Source organism: Pteropus medius, unplaced genomic scaffold (assembly GCF_902729225.1).
Source record: "Pteropus medius unplaced genomic scaffold, Ma_sr-lr_union100, whole genome shotgun sequence".
Taxonomy (NCBI): Eukaryota; Metazoa; Chordata; class Mammalia; order Chiroptera; family Pteropodidae; genus Pteropus; species Pteropus medius.
In genome coordinates, this window is record NW_024351073.1 from 5,459,968 (window position 1) to 5,479,421 (window position 19,454).

General features: G+C 39.8%; 1 protein-coding gene across 6 annotated transcripts in view; it reads right to left on the reverse strand.

Moving 5' to 3' along the window:
• Nucleotides 1-19,454, reverse strand: part of RAI14 (retinoic acid induced 14) — a 128,591-nt gene that overhangs the window by 20,553 nt on the left and 88,584 nt on the right. For all 6 annotated transcript variants that reach the window (XM_039842699.1, XM_039842698.1, XM_039842701.1 and 3 more), the window contains 2 exons: nucleotides 11,305-11,393; nucleotides 3,104-3,168 (listed from right to left, as the gene is read on the reverse strand). In XM_039842699.1, the coding sequence (XP_039698633.1) occupies nucleotides 3,104-3,168; nucleotides 11,305-11,393 (154 nt within the window). The remainder of the gene's footprint in view (nucleotides 1-3,103; nucleotides 3,169-11,304; nucleotides 11,394-19,454) is intronic.

The following is a 19,454-nucleotide window of genomic DNA, read 5'->3' on the forward strand; positions in this document are numbered from 1 at the left end:
CCGTACCCTTGTTTCCTGACCACCGCTCTGGCTCCTCCTCCTCCTTTGGACAAACATAAAACCTGAAACCTTGGTATTCCCCAATTCCCTCTCTAAGCTCTCTTCCTTGGTAATCTCATCCACACCTGCAGCTTAAAATACCACGTAGAAGCTAATGACTCTCAAACGCTATCTTGATAACAACAGTATTGTGTAAGTATCAAGTTATGATGTGCCAGGCACTGTTCAAAGAATTGTTTTAAGGCTCCTAACAACCCTCGTCAGATACTATCATTCAGCCCCATTTTCAGAGGAGGTAACTGAGGTACAAAGATGTTCATAATCTGCTCAAGTCACAGCAAGTGGCAGAGCCAAGATCTGAGCCTGGACAGGCCGAGCTGGAGCCGGTGTTCGTATCTGTACAGGACACGGCTCGTCTCTGACCACCAGGCTTAATGACGCCCTGCTTGTGTCCCACGTCTGTTCTCACAGGCACCTGGACCACAGCACAGCCGAGTCTTCTGGTTCCCTGCCCCTCTCGACCCTCGGCCTGACCCTCCCTGTCACTTCATTCATTCGAGTGAATGAGCCAGAAACCACCGAGTCATCTCCGATTTCTTCTCTTCCTTCTAAATCTAATTTTCCACTATGTCCAGTCAACTTCGTCTCCGAAACGTACCCTGGATCTTCCGTGTCTCTATTACGACTTAGTCTAAGGCAGCACCCTCTCACCTAGACAGCTACGAGAGCCTCCCAGTGAGTCTCCACAGTTCTGCTTCTCTCCCCTTTAATCAATTCTGTAATACAACTAGAGCGATCTTTTAAAGCTGTGAATGTCACTCGTTACTTAAAAACTCTTCACAGATCCACTCTGTACTTAGATTAATTACAGTCTCTCCCTCATGACATATAAGGCTTATACCCTGCACCTTTCTCTTCCTTGCCTGCTTTGCCCCACGCCCACTCACTGGCTTTCTTTCCTCTGACTAGTTAGTATCTTTCCTGCCTTGGGCCTTTGTTCTTGCTGCTGTGTCAGCTTGGAATGCTTTCCCCTTAGCTCTTTGCATTGTTGCATTCTCCTCTTAAGTATCACCTCCTCCAGGAAGCCTTCCCTGAACACTGCCCCTCGCTCTTCTCTCACAGTATACCGTTAGTTTCTTCTTAGTGTTGTGCAATTTGTAATGCATATTTGTGTACTGTTTACCAAATTGCAAACTCCACCGAGATGGGGGCTTCTCTGCTTATAGGTACACAATGCTCGATACGGTGCACGGTGCCCGGGGAACCCTTGCTAGAAAAAAGAGTGGGGGAAATAGCAGGCTGTGAGGGGAGGAAGGGAGTTCATTTGAATTTGAAGGACTTCACAAGGCTTTCTTTGCGCTCCTTGACTTGAGGAGGCGGAACTTTGAAATGCTAGCCACTGGAGAGGGCAAGTATCTCCAGCAGACAGATAGTAAGAGCAAAGGTCTAGAGAGTCCAGAGAGAGGAGCAAATACTGAGGGCCCAGGGTGGGAGATGAGAGGGGTCACGTCACAAACGGCATCGATCGCTAAGACAGGAGGTGGAGAACTGACTAAGGAAAGCAGCCCACTAGGAGGACATCAAAGCCTCAGGTTTTCACAATTATCCAGAGAGAACGAACTGCATTCAGACAGTTTGTAAGTTCGGGGACTCGAGAATAGGCAACATTAAAGCGAAATGTCTGTCTGCCCTTCCGTGGTGAGAAGAATGGGGATCAAGTTACAACTTACCAGGCTTCAGCCTAATTTTAGAACAGCACAAGGAACTGTTTAAAGGCTTCAAAGATTCCAGGGAAAAACCAATCCATTTGCATAACCAGATACAAAATTACATTAGAAGCCAGACTATCTGGTCCTTGCCCATGAGGATTTCCAGCTTGTCAAGTTCATTCTCCCTTAAAATCAGAGCCAGATGCAAAGTCTGGATAGCCAAGCCAGGATGGGAATAGAGATTTAAAACACATATAAGTTACATAAATTGAGGTAAGACCAAGGGTGCGGAGGCAGGGCACTTTCCTGGTCAAGTCAACGATTTTCCTTTATACAAAGTGTCCAGTCCCAGAGGAGGCAGATAAGAAAAGTTTCATTTCAATTGTTTTCAGGGAGAAGCCTCATAATAAAAATAATAATCATCACAGATGTTGATCTATTTTTCTTTAATTTCACTTCAAAGACCTGTTAAGGCTAAGCATTCCTGGCATTGGCAGTAGCTTGCATCATGTAATGCAAGACAAGAAGCTGTGTGATCAGCAGAGCAAGACAAACTAAAGAATGCGACCACACTTCTGCATTAGAATTGCAAAGCCAAATTAAAGCAAGATGCTCAGGTCCCAAACAGTGCTCTGAAGGCTGAGACAACAGCTCCACAGAACAGACAGTACTCCAAACAAATATTTTATCGCTCTATGCTGTTCTTGAAAACAGCCAGCTTGCATTTTGACTGGCAACAGCTGGATGTTACAGTAAGGACCGCTATTGGGATTTCATTAAATATTCATCTTTAAAGATTTACTGAAGTCGTCACCCTAAGCAATCATTATAAACTTCCTGGCAAGGTTATCGAACCAGAGAGTTAGCTTAAAATTATAAAGAAGAATAAAACCAAGAACTTAAAAACTAAGAACTAAAAGCTCATTGAATTGTATATAAGCAAATAATGGTTGAAATTTGGCTTTGCAATAAGAAGTGAGTTCTACTAATTGAGAGAAAGAATACTAGGATAGTGGAGACCCTATATTGTAAGGATCTCCGAAAGCACGGGAAAAAGTTTTTAAACTGACTATTTAAAGGGCACAAGTCCCTTAGAAAAGAAAATGAGGAGCTGAATAAAGGGGAGAAAAAGACTGGATTCCAGGAAGAGACTACAGTTTTGATCAGGACCCTCTTCCTTACCAGTGCAACTGCTATGGAAATAAATAATCTTCTCTTTAGCTGTCACTTCAGCTAAATGAAGCTTGTTAGGAAACCCAGGTTCTGAGTAAGTGTTTGAAGGAAGAGAGAGAGTAGGTGCGCGTGTGTGTGTGTATTTGTTCTTTCACAGATAAGGTTACTTTTTAATTTTAAAAACGACATGTTTATAATTTTAAGCTGTTGCCCTTTTTTACCTGAAGGAGCTTCTTGATGCATTCGTGGTGGCCGTTCTTGGCTGCGAGGTGCAAAGCACTGTGTCCTAATGGATTTAAACAGAAAATGGAAAAAAAGGCCACACATTTTAAATCTCTTATCTCTGTAATGAAAACAACTATGAGGAAATAAACGGTTCTACAACAAAGATGGGATTGTTATTGAGCGTAAGGCCTCAATTTCTTATCTCTAAAGTTCAGTGTGACCAAAGCGGGGAGAACGCAGAGCATCCTGCCCACTGGATAATATTCACGGTCCCCTGTGACTGCCATTCTCTTGGGGTATGATTAAGCTCTGGGCTGGAAGCTTGTGGTGGACTCAGTATGCAGCTTGGAAGTTCGGCTTGCAGCTGCCAGTACACACACCAAATGTCCTTCATCCACTCACACCACACTGTGACTACCACGGGCCCAGGGACCCAATAAAGGCAGCGGGGAACACACCTAACACCCACACACTTCCATCCCTACCTTTGATCTCTCATTTCTCCCTCCTTTAAGTGTACACCAGGCCCTGAATGAAAATGACATCGAATTCTCAGATATTCAAATGTTTTATGTAGAAGGAAAAGAGTTATAACCACACACTATTAAAGTAGCATTTCTTTGCATTTCCTTTGTAGGACATGACCCCAGCATGCGGCTCTCTCATGTGTCTGTGGACAGATGACTTTAGGAAATCCTAATGCTACACCCGACTCCACTAATGGGCCTGAGGACATCTGCGGAGGAGGTGCTCAGGAGCAGCCCTGGTTGGTATAGGAACAGCGGACTCCCACCCCTGGGCCTTCTCAGATTGCTCTCTGCCTAGCCTGGATTCCCTCCCTCTGGGATAACCACCCAGCTTGCTCTCATGCCTCCCTCCAATGCCACTGAACCACTGTCTTTGGAAAGAGGCCTTTCGTGACCTCCTCATTTAAAATTCCAGTTCCTACCCAGCCCTTTCTATCCCCACTCCCTGCTTCATTTCTTTGTTATTCGTGGCACTGAACATTTTCTAACACTTCCTTCCCATCCACTCCATTTTCCTCTCTGCACAGACACACATATTTATGAAGTTAACTGTTCTTTCCCTACTAGGGATTTTTTGTCTTATTTCCTACTGCATCCCTAATGCCTATGACAATGCTGGCACACAGTAGGCTCTCAGGACATACTTGTCAATTTGAATTGGAAGGTATGCTCATTACAAATATCTGGGGAGGGGGCTGGAGAGAGGAAACCAAAGTTACACTGCCAGCCAACCCAATACAACTAGTAAACGGAAATCCTGCGTTTCCCAAGCTATTTGACTAAGATACCCACCTGTAAACAACCAGTGCTTTGGAACACGCTCAAAGCACGATTTCTCCACTTCAATGCTATTGACCTTTTAAGCTGTAGAGAGTTGTCCTGTGCATTGTAGGATGTTAAGCAATCTCTCTGCCTCTACCTACCAGATGTCCGGTTGGGACAATTAGAAATATCGCCAGATATTGCCAAATATCCCTGGGGCGGGTGGCAGAATCGCCCCCAGTTGAGAACCAGTGACTTAGAGGAATAATTTATTTTATTTATTTTATATATTGGTCCAGTCTCCAAATACCATTTCTCCTTTCTGAATTAGTCATCACTTTGGAACACTGATCAGAAATCCACTAATTATTAGAGATTCATAGGTCTAAAAAACACCATATTTAAAAACTAGAAGGTTTAGCACCACTGTAAGCTGCACAAAAACATGTGTAAAGTCAAAAGATCAGATTCCTTCTTTTCTGAGATCAGCTGTACTGAGAAGTTTTCAGGGTATGTGGAGGGAAAATTGTTTAGTGGGGGTGGGCACTGAGAGGCAGGAATCCCTCCATCCCCTTCCAAACAGATGAGGATGAGGAAGATCAGGAAATGAGACCCTTAAAAGCAGGAAAATAAAATTCTTTCCTTCCCCTCTTCCTTTTACTGAATGAGCCCGCCCCCTTCCAGGATGTATAACGCCTAATAGTGTGAGCTCAGCCACATTATGCAGTAAATAGGCTTTGGTGGGCTAGCCTGGCTCCCAATCATCATTTGTACCAGTGTTTCTAAGGGCACGCCCATTCTGAGTTTTAAACAAATGGCTTACAGATGAACTTTTGGAACCCATCCTGATTGTAAGCAGAAGACTGTTTATGCCATGTACACATACATTAGCTTTTGTCTATGCTGTGGACAAAAGCTTGTCTACGTAAATAGCACCCACTGTGAAAAGGCATGGTTCCTCAAAGACAGGACGGTAGGGAGGTTTAAACAACATCATTATAAAATAAACGATAGGCTTTCATTTCACTCCAAGTGTTCTAATCATACCTGAAAGTAATGGTGGTATTTCTAGAGAAACAAAATTCTTGTATTCCTTGGCCCTGTGATATGTTTTCCTAACCAGGAGCACTAAAGTATTTTTCACTTAAATAGTCTCAAAATCTGAATAATATATCATTCCCTGGACTATATTAACACTGAAGTGAGATGCCGCTCACTGTGAGCATTAAAACAAAATTCTCTTTCCAAATGCAAAATTTTCTGGAGAGAATATATTATGTTAGTGACAGAACTAACTAGTCTCGCTGTAACGAGACAGTGCAAACGTCTGACCCCCATTCAGCTGTGGATCTGTCTGGAATATCAGGAAGCAATTTCCCCACAGACAAATAACAGGGCAATCCTAACTCAAGTGCATTACAGCTGAACTTGGCCTGTAAGTAGAAAGATTGGTGTTATTTAAAGGCAAGATTTGTGGGCTATTACAGGTGGTTTAAGAGCCTTATGATTGAAAGACAGTCTTAAGAAGAATGGCTCAGCCATTCTAGCCATGGAACACTTTTCCCCAAATTACTTCAGACAATAAAAATGTATTCATTTTTACAGTTCTTTAAGATCACTGGAGAAAACACAGAAGAATTAACTAACGTAATACAGGAATTACTGGTGGGCCTAAGAACATAATATTAAAGGGCGTGTGAAAAAAATTTTAAACCAATGAAATCACAGGATACAGAGATAGGGCTAACACATATTAAAAAGCCACAGTTTAAGAAATGATAGCTTCAGATCATAATATAGAAACATTTAGAAAAATTAAAAAAAATTAAATGATACTCAACTAGATAAGATTTAAAATATCTTCTTAAAAACAGGAGTTTCAGAATGCTGAATATATTTAAACAATAAAAGTATAATTTATTTGGTTCTTATTTATAATTTTAAATATATTTAAACTTTATTCTTAGAAAATCTCATCTTTACATCAAATTTTTATGACTGAACCACAAGCCCCTTCACCTTGCTTTATTCCCAGGAGAAATATTAATAGAGTATAAAAGATTTATTTATAATAACCAGTCTTATTATTGAATAATTATCCCTTAGACTTCCCAGGATAGATATACATAGTGTTTTATACAGAATCAAAAGATACTTTTTTGCGTCTGTATTATCTGAAATAGTTCCATGGCCAGATTATGCTGATCTTTGTATATGGCTGACCCTACTGACCTCTCAGAAATGAGTAGATAGCAAGTAAAGCACCATAAATCACATAATCATTTTTGGTTTTCCTTTATTCCAAATTAAAATATCAAATAAACTGGTTAAAATTTACAGTTAGTTACATTTTAAATGACCCATCCTCCAAAGTGCCTTAGTTTTAAGATGAATATTACCTTTTATATCTTCATATGATAACAAATTTGAGTGGGATTAGGGGCATGATGGAATAGAAAGCCACCCAAAAATTGAAACAAAATCTAAAGCAGCCTCTGGAGACCCTAGGGAAGACTAAGGGTTCTCAAATTTCCACGCTTCTGAGGGCTCTCTGTGATACATTTTCACACCTCACCTCTCACTCTGTTAAATTTCTCTTCTTCTATGAGAAAAGAAGTGTGCACACACACATACACACATGCAGAGTTTGATAAAGCAAATGGGGTAATGTTAACATTTAGAGAATCTGCTTAAAAGGTATATGGGAATTAATTCTTTCTACTATCTTTGTAACTTTTTTGTAAGTCTGGAATTATTTCAAAATTAAAGTTTAAATTTAAAAAGATTTTATTATAAAAGTGAAGCGTGCAAAGGAATTAGAGAGAAAATTTAAAATATAGGAGCATGACAGAAACTGCATATCATCCTTCAATCTCTGTTTCTACCTCCTTCTACAGCAAAGCTATATTTTAACTGGACAAATGGCTGCCCAGAATTTCCCAGCTTCCCATAAAACCGAGTGTGGCTACAGATCACGCTTCTGTCCCCCCAAATCTGATTGTAGCCATTTGGGGGCTGTGTTTGCCTTTCCCCTTATTGCTACTGTGTTGCAGGCTCAGAGGTAGCCATCCTGGGCCATAGAACCGCAGTAACACCCTGGCTAGTGGAGCAACAGGAGTGCGGAGCAGAGCTGTCATACCCCTTTTGGACTTTCAAATGAGAGAGAGAAAATTCCATGTTGTTTATGCCACCCTGTCACAATGTGCCAAATATAGTCTGCTCAGCTAATAAAGGGAGTCTGAAAGCTAATGCTTCAGAGAAGCACTGATAACAAACAGAAGATGCTTTGGTCTTCCTTAATCTGTTAATGCTTCCGTTTAATCCCATCTCACACTCCAGGGTGTTGATGCAGGCATTTCCCACCTCCCTCCCCACCAAAAAGCCCAGGAGTCAATTTTGCTATTTGTCTGGCAGAAGTGTTTTCTAAAGAAACAGGCAGAAATGCCAGTTCTTACATCCGTGAAGAACAGGAGCAAACAAAGCAATGAAAGGTACTGGACAAATGACGTAGGTCCAGTTTGGAGATGGTGCAGTGAACTCAGGAACTGACTTTCCCAGCTGGCACTATGTGCCTGTGATGCTGTTTGGCAAACAGGCAATTAAGAAATGGGGGAAAATTCCCCAAACCAAAAATGTAGTCATGAACTTCTGCAAGCCTTTGGGTTTTCTTTTTCTGATTTGTACAATGAGAGCAGTTGGCTTGGTGATTCTCAAATACTCTTTTTTTTTTTTTTTTGTAAAGATGTGAAAACTTTTCAAAAGCCTCAGGTATAAAAGAGAATAAAGGTGACCTGGGTGAAGAAGCAATGGTCATAATGGGAACATCCCCTGTGTGCTGGGCACTGCTGAGATGCCCATGTGTGTCATCTCGTCTAAGCCTCAAAGGCCATCTAAAATGACCTGATTGTTGATGCTGTCTGGTAATTCTACACAAGGCCCTATTTTCTGACAGCGCTTTGCTCTTATGATTGTTTATAAAGCATCTATAAAAATTATCTGGTCAGACTTCTAAGCATTTCATGTGGAAGGATAGTTGTTTAAAAACAGATGCTAAAAACCTTTGCTCTACAACTTAAATCTAGTTAAAAAGTAGGGCATGTACCAATTTGGCAATCTATAGACTGTGTGGATAAAAAGAAGAAAAAAAAAAAGGTCAGTGTAATATATTTTAAAAGCAGGCTTTTCCAGAAACTCTATGGGGCAGTACGGTGTATGGTAACAGATTTTTGTACCAGTTCTCAGCGGGTGTTGGGATTGAAGATGACTATATCTCAGTAATAATATGGCAATACTTAAAGCAGGCTTAATGAAAGGACAACTCCTATAAGAGCTGAGCCATTAATTCATCCCTTAGCTATCATAAAATGTTTTGGACTAATGATAATCACTAAGGCACAGTGACTAATGTCCTTGTCCTTCCCTTAGACTCTGATATGCTCTCTTGAGAGGGAGAGATGGGGGTAGTGATTAGCCAACAGGAAGGACATAGGCATGACATTTATCTTGTTTGTCGTGACAGAAAAAAGTTTGAGAAGTGTTATTCTAGATAACACAACAGACATTTCCATGTACATTTTTTGCACACAGCTTTTTCCTTCTTTTGTCCCAACGTTCTCCTTGCATGCTTTCAAGAAATCATGAGAAGTTAGTGTCTCATTCAGACCAAGCGAGACAATAAGCCAAGAACCAACGTGCTGAACTTGCTGCTAAACATGTTAGGTGAGAGGGAAGTGATGGGCAACTTTAAGACATTTTCCACTCATGGAATCTCTGGACAACGTGCTGGGGCCACAAAGTGCTGTGGATTCCACCAGTTTCAATTGGGGTTGACAAAAGTAGACTCTGGAAGTTCCTACTGACGAGAGAGGCATCCAGGATGGGTCTGCAGTCTCCCCTGCTGTGTTGCTTCTTGGAGGGCAATGTCACCTCATTTGGCAGGAAGTGTACACTGCACTGGGGTGTCCAGGTCTCACTGTCCAACCAGGCTTTTAAAAACTGAGTTAGAGCTCGGGTAGTAAATATAAACTCTACCTACATGGTGTTACATGGCCACAAAATACTATGCTTCTTAAGAGCTTTTAGTGCAGAAAATAATACTGGTGAAATATATATATATTTTTTTAAAAGGCAGGATGTAGAGTTTATTATATAATGTCATCTCAGCTATGTAAAAATGTGCCAGGAAAAGTCTGGAAGGAAATATAGCAAAATAGTACAATTTGTTTCTTCTTTGTAGGAACAGAAGCACTGGTTATCTTCTTTATAATTGTCTATATTTCTTCAATTTTCTACAATGAGCACATAACAGAGAAACATATTTTCCTCATAATCAAAAGACAGGAAGAGAAGATGCTTGGTTATGATAGAAATAACTAGACTCCTGTCTAAAACCTATTTCTAAATATCAAATGCAGTAAAACAAAACTGTATCATAGCTCTAATTTATTCGCTTTAATTCTTTTAGACTATGATTTTCTTAGAGGACGCCCTGTCTACTTAAGAGGACATGCATCCCATCAAGAATACTTCGGCCAAACACACTGCTCGAAGTGTATGTGGTAGGACTTTAAAAGTGTCAACGACAAACTTTAAAAACAAAACAACTGAGCTTGGAATTAGGGATGACTTTAATTAGTACAACATAAATTAGTATTTCCTCAAGGCAGTCACTTAACGAAACCATTCATTCTGTGGGTATTGCCAATTTTCAAAATATTTTTGGAGCTCTTTGTGGCGCTCCTCAGGAAAATCATTCTGTTACTTCAATCGCTCCCTATTTTTGACCAGAAATGGTTTTACCAGAGACACCTCATTTGCCTGACTTGACTTCAAGTGGTTCTTGGCCTATCCTTAAAAAAATAAATAAAGACTCCCAGCCACTGAAGATATTTAAATTTTTTTAAAAAGTGCTACAGACTTTATGAAAACAATTCTGAAATACAAGGTTTCCAACCATGTTTTGAATAATAATTCTCACAATATCTGACTGACCTATGTCCCACTCCACCCCACAGATAATTATTCTTAAGGGGCCATGGTTTTAGGGGTAAGAAAAAGGAATCCATTATGGATTAATGAAAAGCCTAGATAAAGACTATAGAGTTAGACCATTTCCTATTCTAGTAAACACTAGCAAAAGCCAAAGATTTTCAAGTACAATAGAGAAACAAGAAGCCCCCAGTAGTTGCTTTGATGCTTTGGCGTGGCCAGCAGGGGCAGAATCCCAGACTGGAGACCCCAGAGGCTCTTTCCACGTAGAACAATGTTCATAAAAGACAAGGCTCCACTACCTTTTCTCTCCGGTTGCTTTGTTCATCATTTGTCAACATCGGCTTCACAATGTAATCATTTAAGGGCTTTAAAAATAATACCAGTTGTCTGGCAATCTTCATACATTGGAATCTGAATCTCAGAGGGTAGAGCCTGGGTATATATGTGAGAGATGTGTGTGTGCTGTTTATTCCTTCTTTCCCCTCTTCCCTTCCTGCCTTTCAAGTTCCCAGGTGATTCGGATGCAGTGAGACACAGTAAGGGTGAGAACCAAGGGCAGCTGGTCCAAATGAGGACCATGGCTTATCTCACGAAATGAGCTTCTAAACGACTCACTTTATTCGTCACCTCATGCCATGATTCATAAAAACAAAAAGTAGGAAATATCGCTTGGTCCAATCATATAATTTTAGAAAAAATAATATTTTTAAATGAGGGATAAGATATATAGTCTCTAGTTGACTAACCACATATAATATGAAAACACTTACTTGTAAAGGCACAAATGATGAAACTGCATTAGAGCCTAGTCATTGGAGGTTTCATTTTTTTCTAATGTGCTTCTTTTCCACAATGAATCATCTTTGTGATACCTACTCTTGTTTGGCCTATTGACTTAAGAGATAAAGACCACATACCAGCAGCATCTTGGGCTGTCACATCCACGCCATGTGTAACCATGACCCTGAGACATTCCACGTGTCCTTTTGTAGCAGCAAGATGAAAACTGGAAAAGAAGTAAACACAATATCCTTAAGATTTCCACTCCTTAAAGTTCATCACCAACATTTTTCATCTCCTTAGGTACACTCACTTTCTCTCACTCGAGCTCCATAAGCACCCAGTTAGTAGGTAGCATGATCGACCTCATAATAACAATGAGGAAACAGGCTCAAAGTGGTCTGATAATTTGCTCATTGACACTTTTATTAAGTAATGGAGCAGGAGCTTGGCCTCAGGTCTTCCAACCCAAAGGCCAGGCTTGGAAAAAAGTAAAATTCAATTACATCCTTGTCTCTTCACAAAACAATGCTTAAAGAGTACCAACTAGATTCAATTCCTAAACAATAAGTATTTATCGACTTTTTTTGTTGCCTAGTGCTGTCACTAAAGCCAATATTTTTAAGAAAGACGCTATAAAGAGAAACTTATCTAAGTCAAATAATGGTCAAGCTTCCTGAACATTATCAATGTCAAATTCATTGTTGTGTTGTAGCTGAATAACGATCATCGTACACAACTTTTGTAGTGTGTGCCAAGCATCTTACTACCCACTTTAATGCATTATCTCTTTTCATTCACATCACAGCTTTTTGAGATAAAATGCTATTACTATATTCATAGATGGTACATGTATTCACACAGGTACAGACAACATTAACAAAAGCCACAATTAGGCTCCAGAACTTAGTGACACTTGGGGGGTACAAACCATGCTCAGCATGTTTGGACTTGCCATTAAAAGAACAGATAACATTCAAACACTACACCAGTCATCCCTGCAGGTCTCAAGGGTGCAGGGCACAGTTCCACTGGGCATTTCCCAGAGGCTGAGAAACCTAAAACCCTTAGAAAGGTTTCTACGCCTTCCAGTCTCCTCCTGCCTCAGTTCTGTTTTAGGGAGCTGCCGTCTCAGGATACTTGCCATGCAGCACTTGAATGTCTGTGCCTCTGAATTAAGGCCCAAGCAATATTTTTTCATAGGTAGAATTGTCACTGGGGCCCAGGGTCACACCTAACTAGCAAATCCAAGAGGTAAACCGATTCAAACCCAAGTCAGCTTGGTCCTACACCTCTGCTCTGGAGAACTAGGCTGAGTAAAGGGGCACAGATCAACAAATAGAGATACTTCAGTTCCGGTTGCAATCAACCATAAGTTAACTATGTACTTTTGGGATGTCAGTTTAACCTGAGCCTAAATCTCCTGCACTGTAAAGTGTGGGGCTTGAATCAGGTGATACTGATGCTTCCTGTGGCTCTAATAGTCTATTATTTTAGCCTACCTGGCTGATGACACCAATTATTTCTGCATCTGTGCAGCCATTTATGTGTAATGTTTCTTTACAAAGTCCAGATCATTTCACATTGCAGTGAAACTTTGATCATATGGAATGACTTGGGAATGTGGTGACCTATTTAAATGGAATTCCTGATTAAACACAGCTTAACCAAAGAACCTCCCTAAAGGGCAATACAATTATACCTCTGTTTTTCATCATTGTTGGCGTAAAGCAATTTTACAATAAGCAAAGTTCACCTTTCAGCAGTGAATTGTTTAACTAGTTGATCTTGGTGGAAGATTTCTAAAATGTCCCCAACCTTAGTAACAGTATATGTTACATCATTTAATTCCTCATGAGGGCATGAAGTCACTGCTCAGAACCTCGACTGCTGAACTAGGCTATTAATCGAAATGTCCCAGATTATTAATCCCTATTTTTAATAAAATTTTCTTCTTTTCTTAATGTCTACATGTTTGCTTCTCAACTGTTCATTCTGCTATCTCTTATGACCAAGAGAGAAACCAAAGCTATCTGGACAAGAGGGCCGCCATATCCTACGCGATAAGTAAGAGTACCAGGATTAGTGATTAGCGTATGCCCATACACACACACACGTGTGCACACATATTTAATTGACATATAACACATGCAAAGAAAAATACACATATCATAATTGTATAGCCTGCTAAATTTTCACAAATGGAACATGCCCATTTTACCCTCATACTAATAAAAAAACAGTGTAGCCAGGGATCAAAATGCCCTCTTGGTATCTACTGCTAGCACCCAGAACCTCTTCATGTGGCCCTTCTAGTTACCAACCACCCTCTCCATGTGATATTTATATTTTTTCCTATGCAAAGACTTCTCAGATTACTGCTGGACTGTACTCTATATAGGGTGGAGAAACCGCAGACACAGGTGACAGCAAAGTGTTATTGTATGCCGTTTCTGTACATAAATGTAGTCTGATGAATGTGATGTGGTATTTTATGGGTTATTTGGGAGCTGTAGGGTTTCAAGGTATTATTTGGAAGGTCAATGGTGATTACAAGGAAGAAGGTGGACTCTATATCCAATCTTACCATAGAAACTTTCTTAGACATTGCTTTTTAAAATGAAATCCTTGTTATCAACCTAAATCAACCTCTCTTTGACAGCTGTATTGAGGGATCCAGTTAATTAAGATTTCATGGAGTATGCTTTAATTGTGTGTGTGTGAGAGATTTTGTTTTGTCTTGCCTCTCTCATTAAAATTTGGGTCAGGAAATGACTTTTCCGTCTATTCTGGGAACTCTCCAACTATTCTCCTATAGAATATTGTGTCCTGCTGAGAAAATAGAATAATATTAGTCTTTTCCAAATTAATAATTTTTCTCCTTATATAGTTTAACCTAAAATTTCAGCAGTCACTGCTCTTATAGATAAACAAAGTACCAATAAATATAATTAGAAACAGGTTATGTAAGGACAGATAATCATGCTTGCAATTTTACATTGCTTACTTTAATACCGTACTTTTAGCTAGTAAAATCATTCTTAGTTGATGGCTGATGTGATGCAATTAAATACATCATTATTTCAAAGTGTTTGTCAAATAAGACTCTAAGTTCCAGCTGTTTGCTGTGTTCTCTTGTCACATAAAAGCTGCTGCTCTACTTTCTAAAACACACAGGCATGGGAATAAGCATGAAAAGCAGGAAAGGGAAGAGATAGTCATTTTAGCCAGAAGTTTCTGATTCATTTTCCAGATAAACAAAGGAACTCCAATATGCATCATCATTCCTTCTCCCTGAGCGTGCATTTCTGGAAAATGGGAGGAAAACTAATAAACACGACATTTAGGTTTGCTCTTGGGGAATATTCACCAACGCCGTGCATTCTCTGTTTTGCCCTCCAGATCTGCTCTCTTTTATCTCCTGGGTCTGCGGCCCAGGAGGCAGACCTCTAATGAACTCCACCTGATCAGCTGCCTTGTTCTTCAATGGGAGACCCTTACAAGACACAAGAAGATAAAAGATTTCAGGCCATTATCCCCTTCACTATTTCCCTGGCAGGCCACATGTTGGCCGTGTGAGTCTTCTATGAAGCCCATGCTCTGTGGGCTAGCTCTCCCAAAGCTACAGCTGCAGCTCTCCCTGGTTTTGGTAACTGCCCTCTCCCCTGGCGCCTTCAGGCGGGAATAGATTCCCACTGTTACTACCCAGAGCTGCTTTCCCAACCTTGCTGATCGAATCTGGACAAGGGTTTGTAAATAGTTCCTTTCTTAAACTCCTATCAATTATCCTATTTGAAGGTGCTACCTATTTCCTGATGGGACCTTGAATGACACCAGCTTTGGGTGTTTTGTGTGAGACTATACATAGGATAAACTTTTAGGTTCCTGTGGATACTATTTGATTAACTATATATAAGTGCAAATTAAGGCTTTGAAAAAAATGTCTTAACCTCACCTATAACTGAATTGATTATTTAAGATATTTGGATATTTTGGCAAAAATGTGTTGATGGGAGAATGCGCCATATCACTTTAATTATATGGAATATGATAAGTGACTTCAAAAACATTTTCTGATAAAATGTTAGGCCAAAGAGGAACTAGGTTAAAATGTTCAAAAAGACACCTCTTCAGGTGGAGAGGATGAGAAAAACAACAGACTTAAATGAGAGCCAGCACTTAGTCCAGAATGTCTCACTGTGCAAAAAATACCAATATTCAGATTTTAAAATGTGGATTTGGTCTTGAAAGAATAATCGACACTCCGTCCACAACACAAATGCGCATACACAGTTGTGTGTGCTACGGCTGTGTTCTAAAATGAGGAAAGTCTTTGGGCATTTTTCATGGATTTAACAAGAGTTCTTCAAGAATGAATTGAAAGACAGTTTAGCAAAATCTTCCATATCGTATAATACATTGTATTCTCTCTCTCTCTCTCTATCTCTCTCTATGCGTGTGTGTGTGTGTGTGTGTATACACATACATACACACATATACATATATATTATTGTATATACTATATACTACTCTATATAATATATACTACACATACTACTCTATACTATATTCTATAAAAAATCTGCAGGCTAGTTTTAGAAAGAGAAAATATAAAATAAAATAAGTACAACTATCAAGACCATAGTAATTTTGGTATCTACTGATCACTCTGATTAACTCCTTAAAATATCCTATCTTTCATCTAATAATATATCATTGCCACTGAATTTTAGTCAGAAAATCATCGTACTGCCTAACTTGGGACATAGTATCTACAACCTGAATGAGTTTGCTAAATAAACTGCAATAAAAGAAAACCAAAATGGTCAGTGTAGTGATTTAGCTTTGTCTTATTTTTATGAAAGGTAGGCAAATGCAGAAGAAATATGCACAAATCAGACAATACAATGACTGTCGGCAACTTCCTAACAACCCATCCCCTTTATATTAGGGTAACACTCATACGTTCAATCTAGCATCTTACACTTGAACGGAAACCAACTACCAACAAAAAGAGCTGTGTCACCTTGTTAATCCTTCTGAGAGAAAAGGCTGCTGCAAGATAGAGCCCTGTCTTCTTTCTCTCTCACTGCCCATCTCTGTGCCTAAAAGAAGCTCGTAATCAGGAGTGAAGAAAATGCCATTTTACAGAAGGGCAAGGTGGGGAAATTACACTGTTGGAGTTTTGTGTGTATGTGTGTGTGTGTGCGTGTGTGTCTATATTTAATTTGGATAGCCAGTCATTTTAAAGTTTTAACTTAAATAGTTCTATTATTCTTTAAGATATTTAATATATTCAGACAATCTTGTCTTTCTTCCTAATACCCAAGATTTTGAAAAACTCGACAAGACTTCCAACATTTTAGCTTTATTAAAGCTTGGAGGAAGGACAAACATGTCAGACAAGAAAGTGTAACAAGAAGCGTGAAGTCGAGGAGGTAACACATGCCATCTTTAAGGGCTCAGACTGACTGGGTTTTGAAGGTGTACTCTGTCACTTATTAGTGCGTGACCTTGGACAAGAGCTCTCTGCATTTCAGTTTCTACATCTGTAAAATGGGCTGTGAGGGATAAATGAATTATATGTCAAAACTCTGAGCAAAATGTCAAGCATGTAGTAAACACTCAAAAATGCCACTGATTATCATAGTCTCACCAACACAAGGCAAAGAACAGAGTCTGGGACATGTTGGACTTTGTCTCAGTGTTCTAGCGGAAGTTGAATCAGAATCATCACTGCTTAAGAAATGAAGAAGGAAGGAAGGAAGGAAAAAAAGAGGGAGGGAGGGATGAAGGAAGGAAGGAAGGAAGGAAGGAAGGAAGGGAGAGGGAATAAAAACTATGTGCGTTTCCATTGAATGGAAACTCAGGAACAAAGTTGTAGACAGTTGCAAACGACAAAAAGCCATCCGAGCCTTGTCTAAAGCTCGCACTTCAGGTGCTAACATTCTGGAACCATTCGAGGAGATGATAATCCCCAAAGCAGGATTTGGCTGCAGCAAGTCATTAGCATTTTGCCTCTGAAGGTGAACAAGAAACAGGGCCAACTTTTAATAAGATACTCGAGTGGAAAGTTAGATGGAAACATGATTAGTCAGTGACAGAACCTACTCACTGCAGATGACAGTGAGTAGGTTTCCTTTCTAAAGCAGTGACTGATAAATGTAGGCATCCTCAATGGTGGCAGTCCAGGTGACTGATGGGCTGGGGGCCACTCCCTGTCTGGATGGCAGATGGGTATCTGTGGGGTTACCTCAGGCTTAGGGAGCAGATGGTGTCCCAGGTCAGCACACAACTAATAAGGAGCATGGTTGGTGGCCTCTAATGGCCTGTCCCAGATAACTGGTGAAAGAACACACCTCTATATAAATAGAGTTTGCAGACTGGGGTGAGATGGGGAGGGCAAAGCAGTTGGTTGATGAATGCCCCCCAACCCCTAAAACAAAGACCATATTCTCAATGATGTTAATTCTAGGGCATTGGAATTAACCCAAGTATGGGATTGTTTTGATATTTCTATAGTTGTATATTTTTGTAAGTACTGCTATAGCTACATATATTCATTTACTCATATATTCACTCTGATACTGGGGTATTTATATGTTGGACACTGTCCTAAGCACTAAGAAACATGTGGTGAATAAAACAAGGTCCCTGCCTTCTTGGATCTCAGCTTTTAGTAGGAAGACTAAAGATAAGCCAGTGGTTCTCCGCTGCAGGTGATTTTGCTGCCTGCCCTCTCAGTTATTTGGCAATGTCTGGAGATATTTTTATTATTCAAGGGGTGGGGGTAAGGGGATTCTACTAGAATCTAATGTAGAGGCCAGAGATGCTGCCAAACATCCCATAATGCACAGGGCAGCTCCCCACAAACAATTATCTATCTAGTCCAAAATGTCAATCGTGCTCACGCTGAGACACTCTGGTTATCCAATAAAAACAAAGGTACAATGCTGAAATATAATTCTATTAAAACAAATTAAACAAAGACTGAAGAAACAACATGAGCAGATTTTAATCTTTTTATTGATATAATTCATATACCATAAAATTCATCATTTTATCAGGTACAATTCAGTTATTTTCAGTATATTCACAGCTGTGCAACCAACACAACTCTATAGTTCCAGAACATGTTCATCACCATAAAAAAAAAAAACAACCTGATCCATTAACAATCACTTTCTACTGCCATGTGGCCCCAGCCCCTGACAATCACTAATCCACTTTCTACCTCTATGGATTTGTGTATTCTGGACATTTCATAAAGATGGCATCATCCAGATATGTGGTCTTTTGTGTCTAGCTTCTTTCACTTGGCAGGCTTTCAAAGTTCATCTGTGGTAGCAAGTAACAGTACTTCTTTCCTTTAAACTATTACACTATATGGATATACCAAATTTGTTTATCCATTCATTGGTTCTGGACATTTGGGTTGTTTTTACTTTTTGGTTATTATAAATAATGCTAAAACATTCGTGTACAAGTGTTGGTGTTTTCAATTCTAATGAGTATATACCTAGGAGTGATTGCTGCATCATTTGGTAACCATGTTTAACTCTTTGAGAAACTGCCAAACTAGTTTCTAAAGCCACTGAACCATTTTACGTCCCCAGCAACAACGTAGGACGGCTTGAATTTCTCCGCATCCTAGCCAAAACTTGTTATTGTCTGGCAAATTTTAATTTAAAAGATGAGAATTTTAATTACAACCTAAATTTTCCAGAGGGGAAACGTTTAAGTCTTTCTTAATGAGGTTATTTCGGTTAATTATCAGCTAAAATTTCCCCTTAGAAAAACATAAAGGAAAGAAAGCAAAACCAATCTGGAATATCTCTGGCTTTGTCTCTATGTGGGCTTTTACTCCTAATTTAAAAGTGTGATCTTTCCTTTTAAAGACAAGAAATGTCATTCAAGAGTCTATAAAGCAATATATCTTATGAGAGATTTTGTTGGCTTGTTTACCTCTACATTTAGACAGGTCGAGAATTCAGTGGAAGAGGGAGGGGTATAAAAACCTTTTATCTACTCCTCTAACCCCAAGCCCAGACAGGGACACTTGTCACTGCCCGGGGATATAGCAGGGTGGCTCTCCGGATTCTAGTATATGTGAAGCACTCCAATAGCCTAAGTCTTGCCTACTCAAAGAGTGGTCCTTGGACCAGGAGCTTGTTAGAAAAGCAGGCTGTCAGTCCCAACCACACAGTTACTGAATCAAAAGCTGCATTTCACAAGTTTCCCAGCTGATTCATGTGGATGTGAAAGTTTGAGAAGCACAGCTCTAATC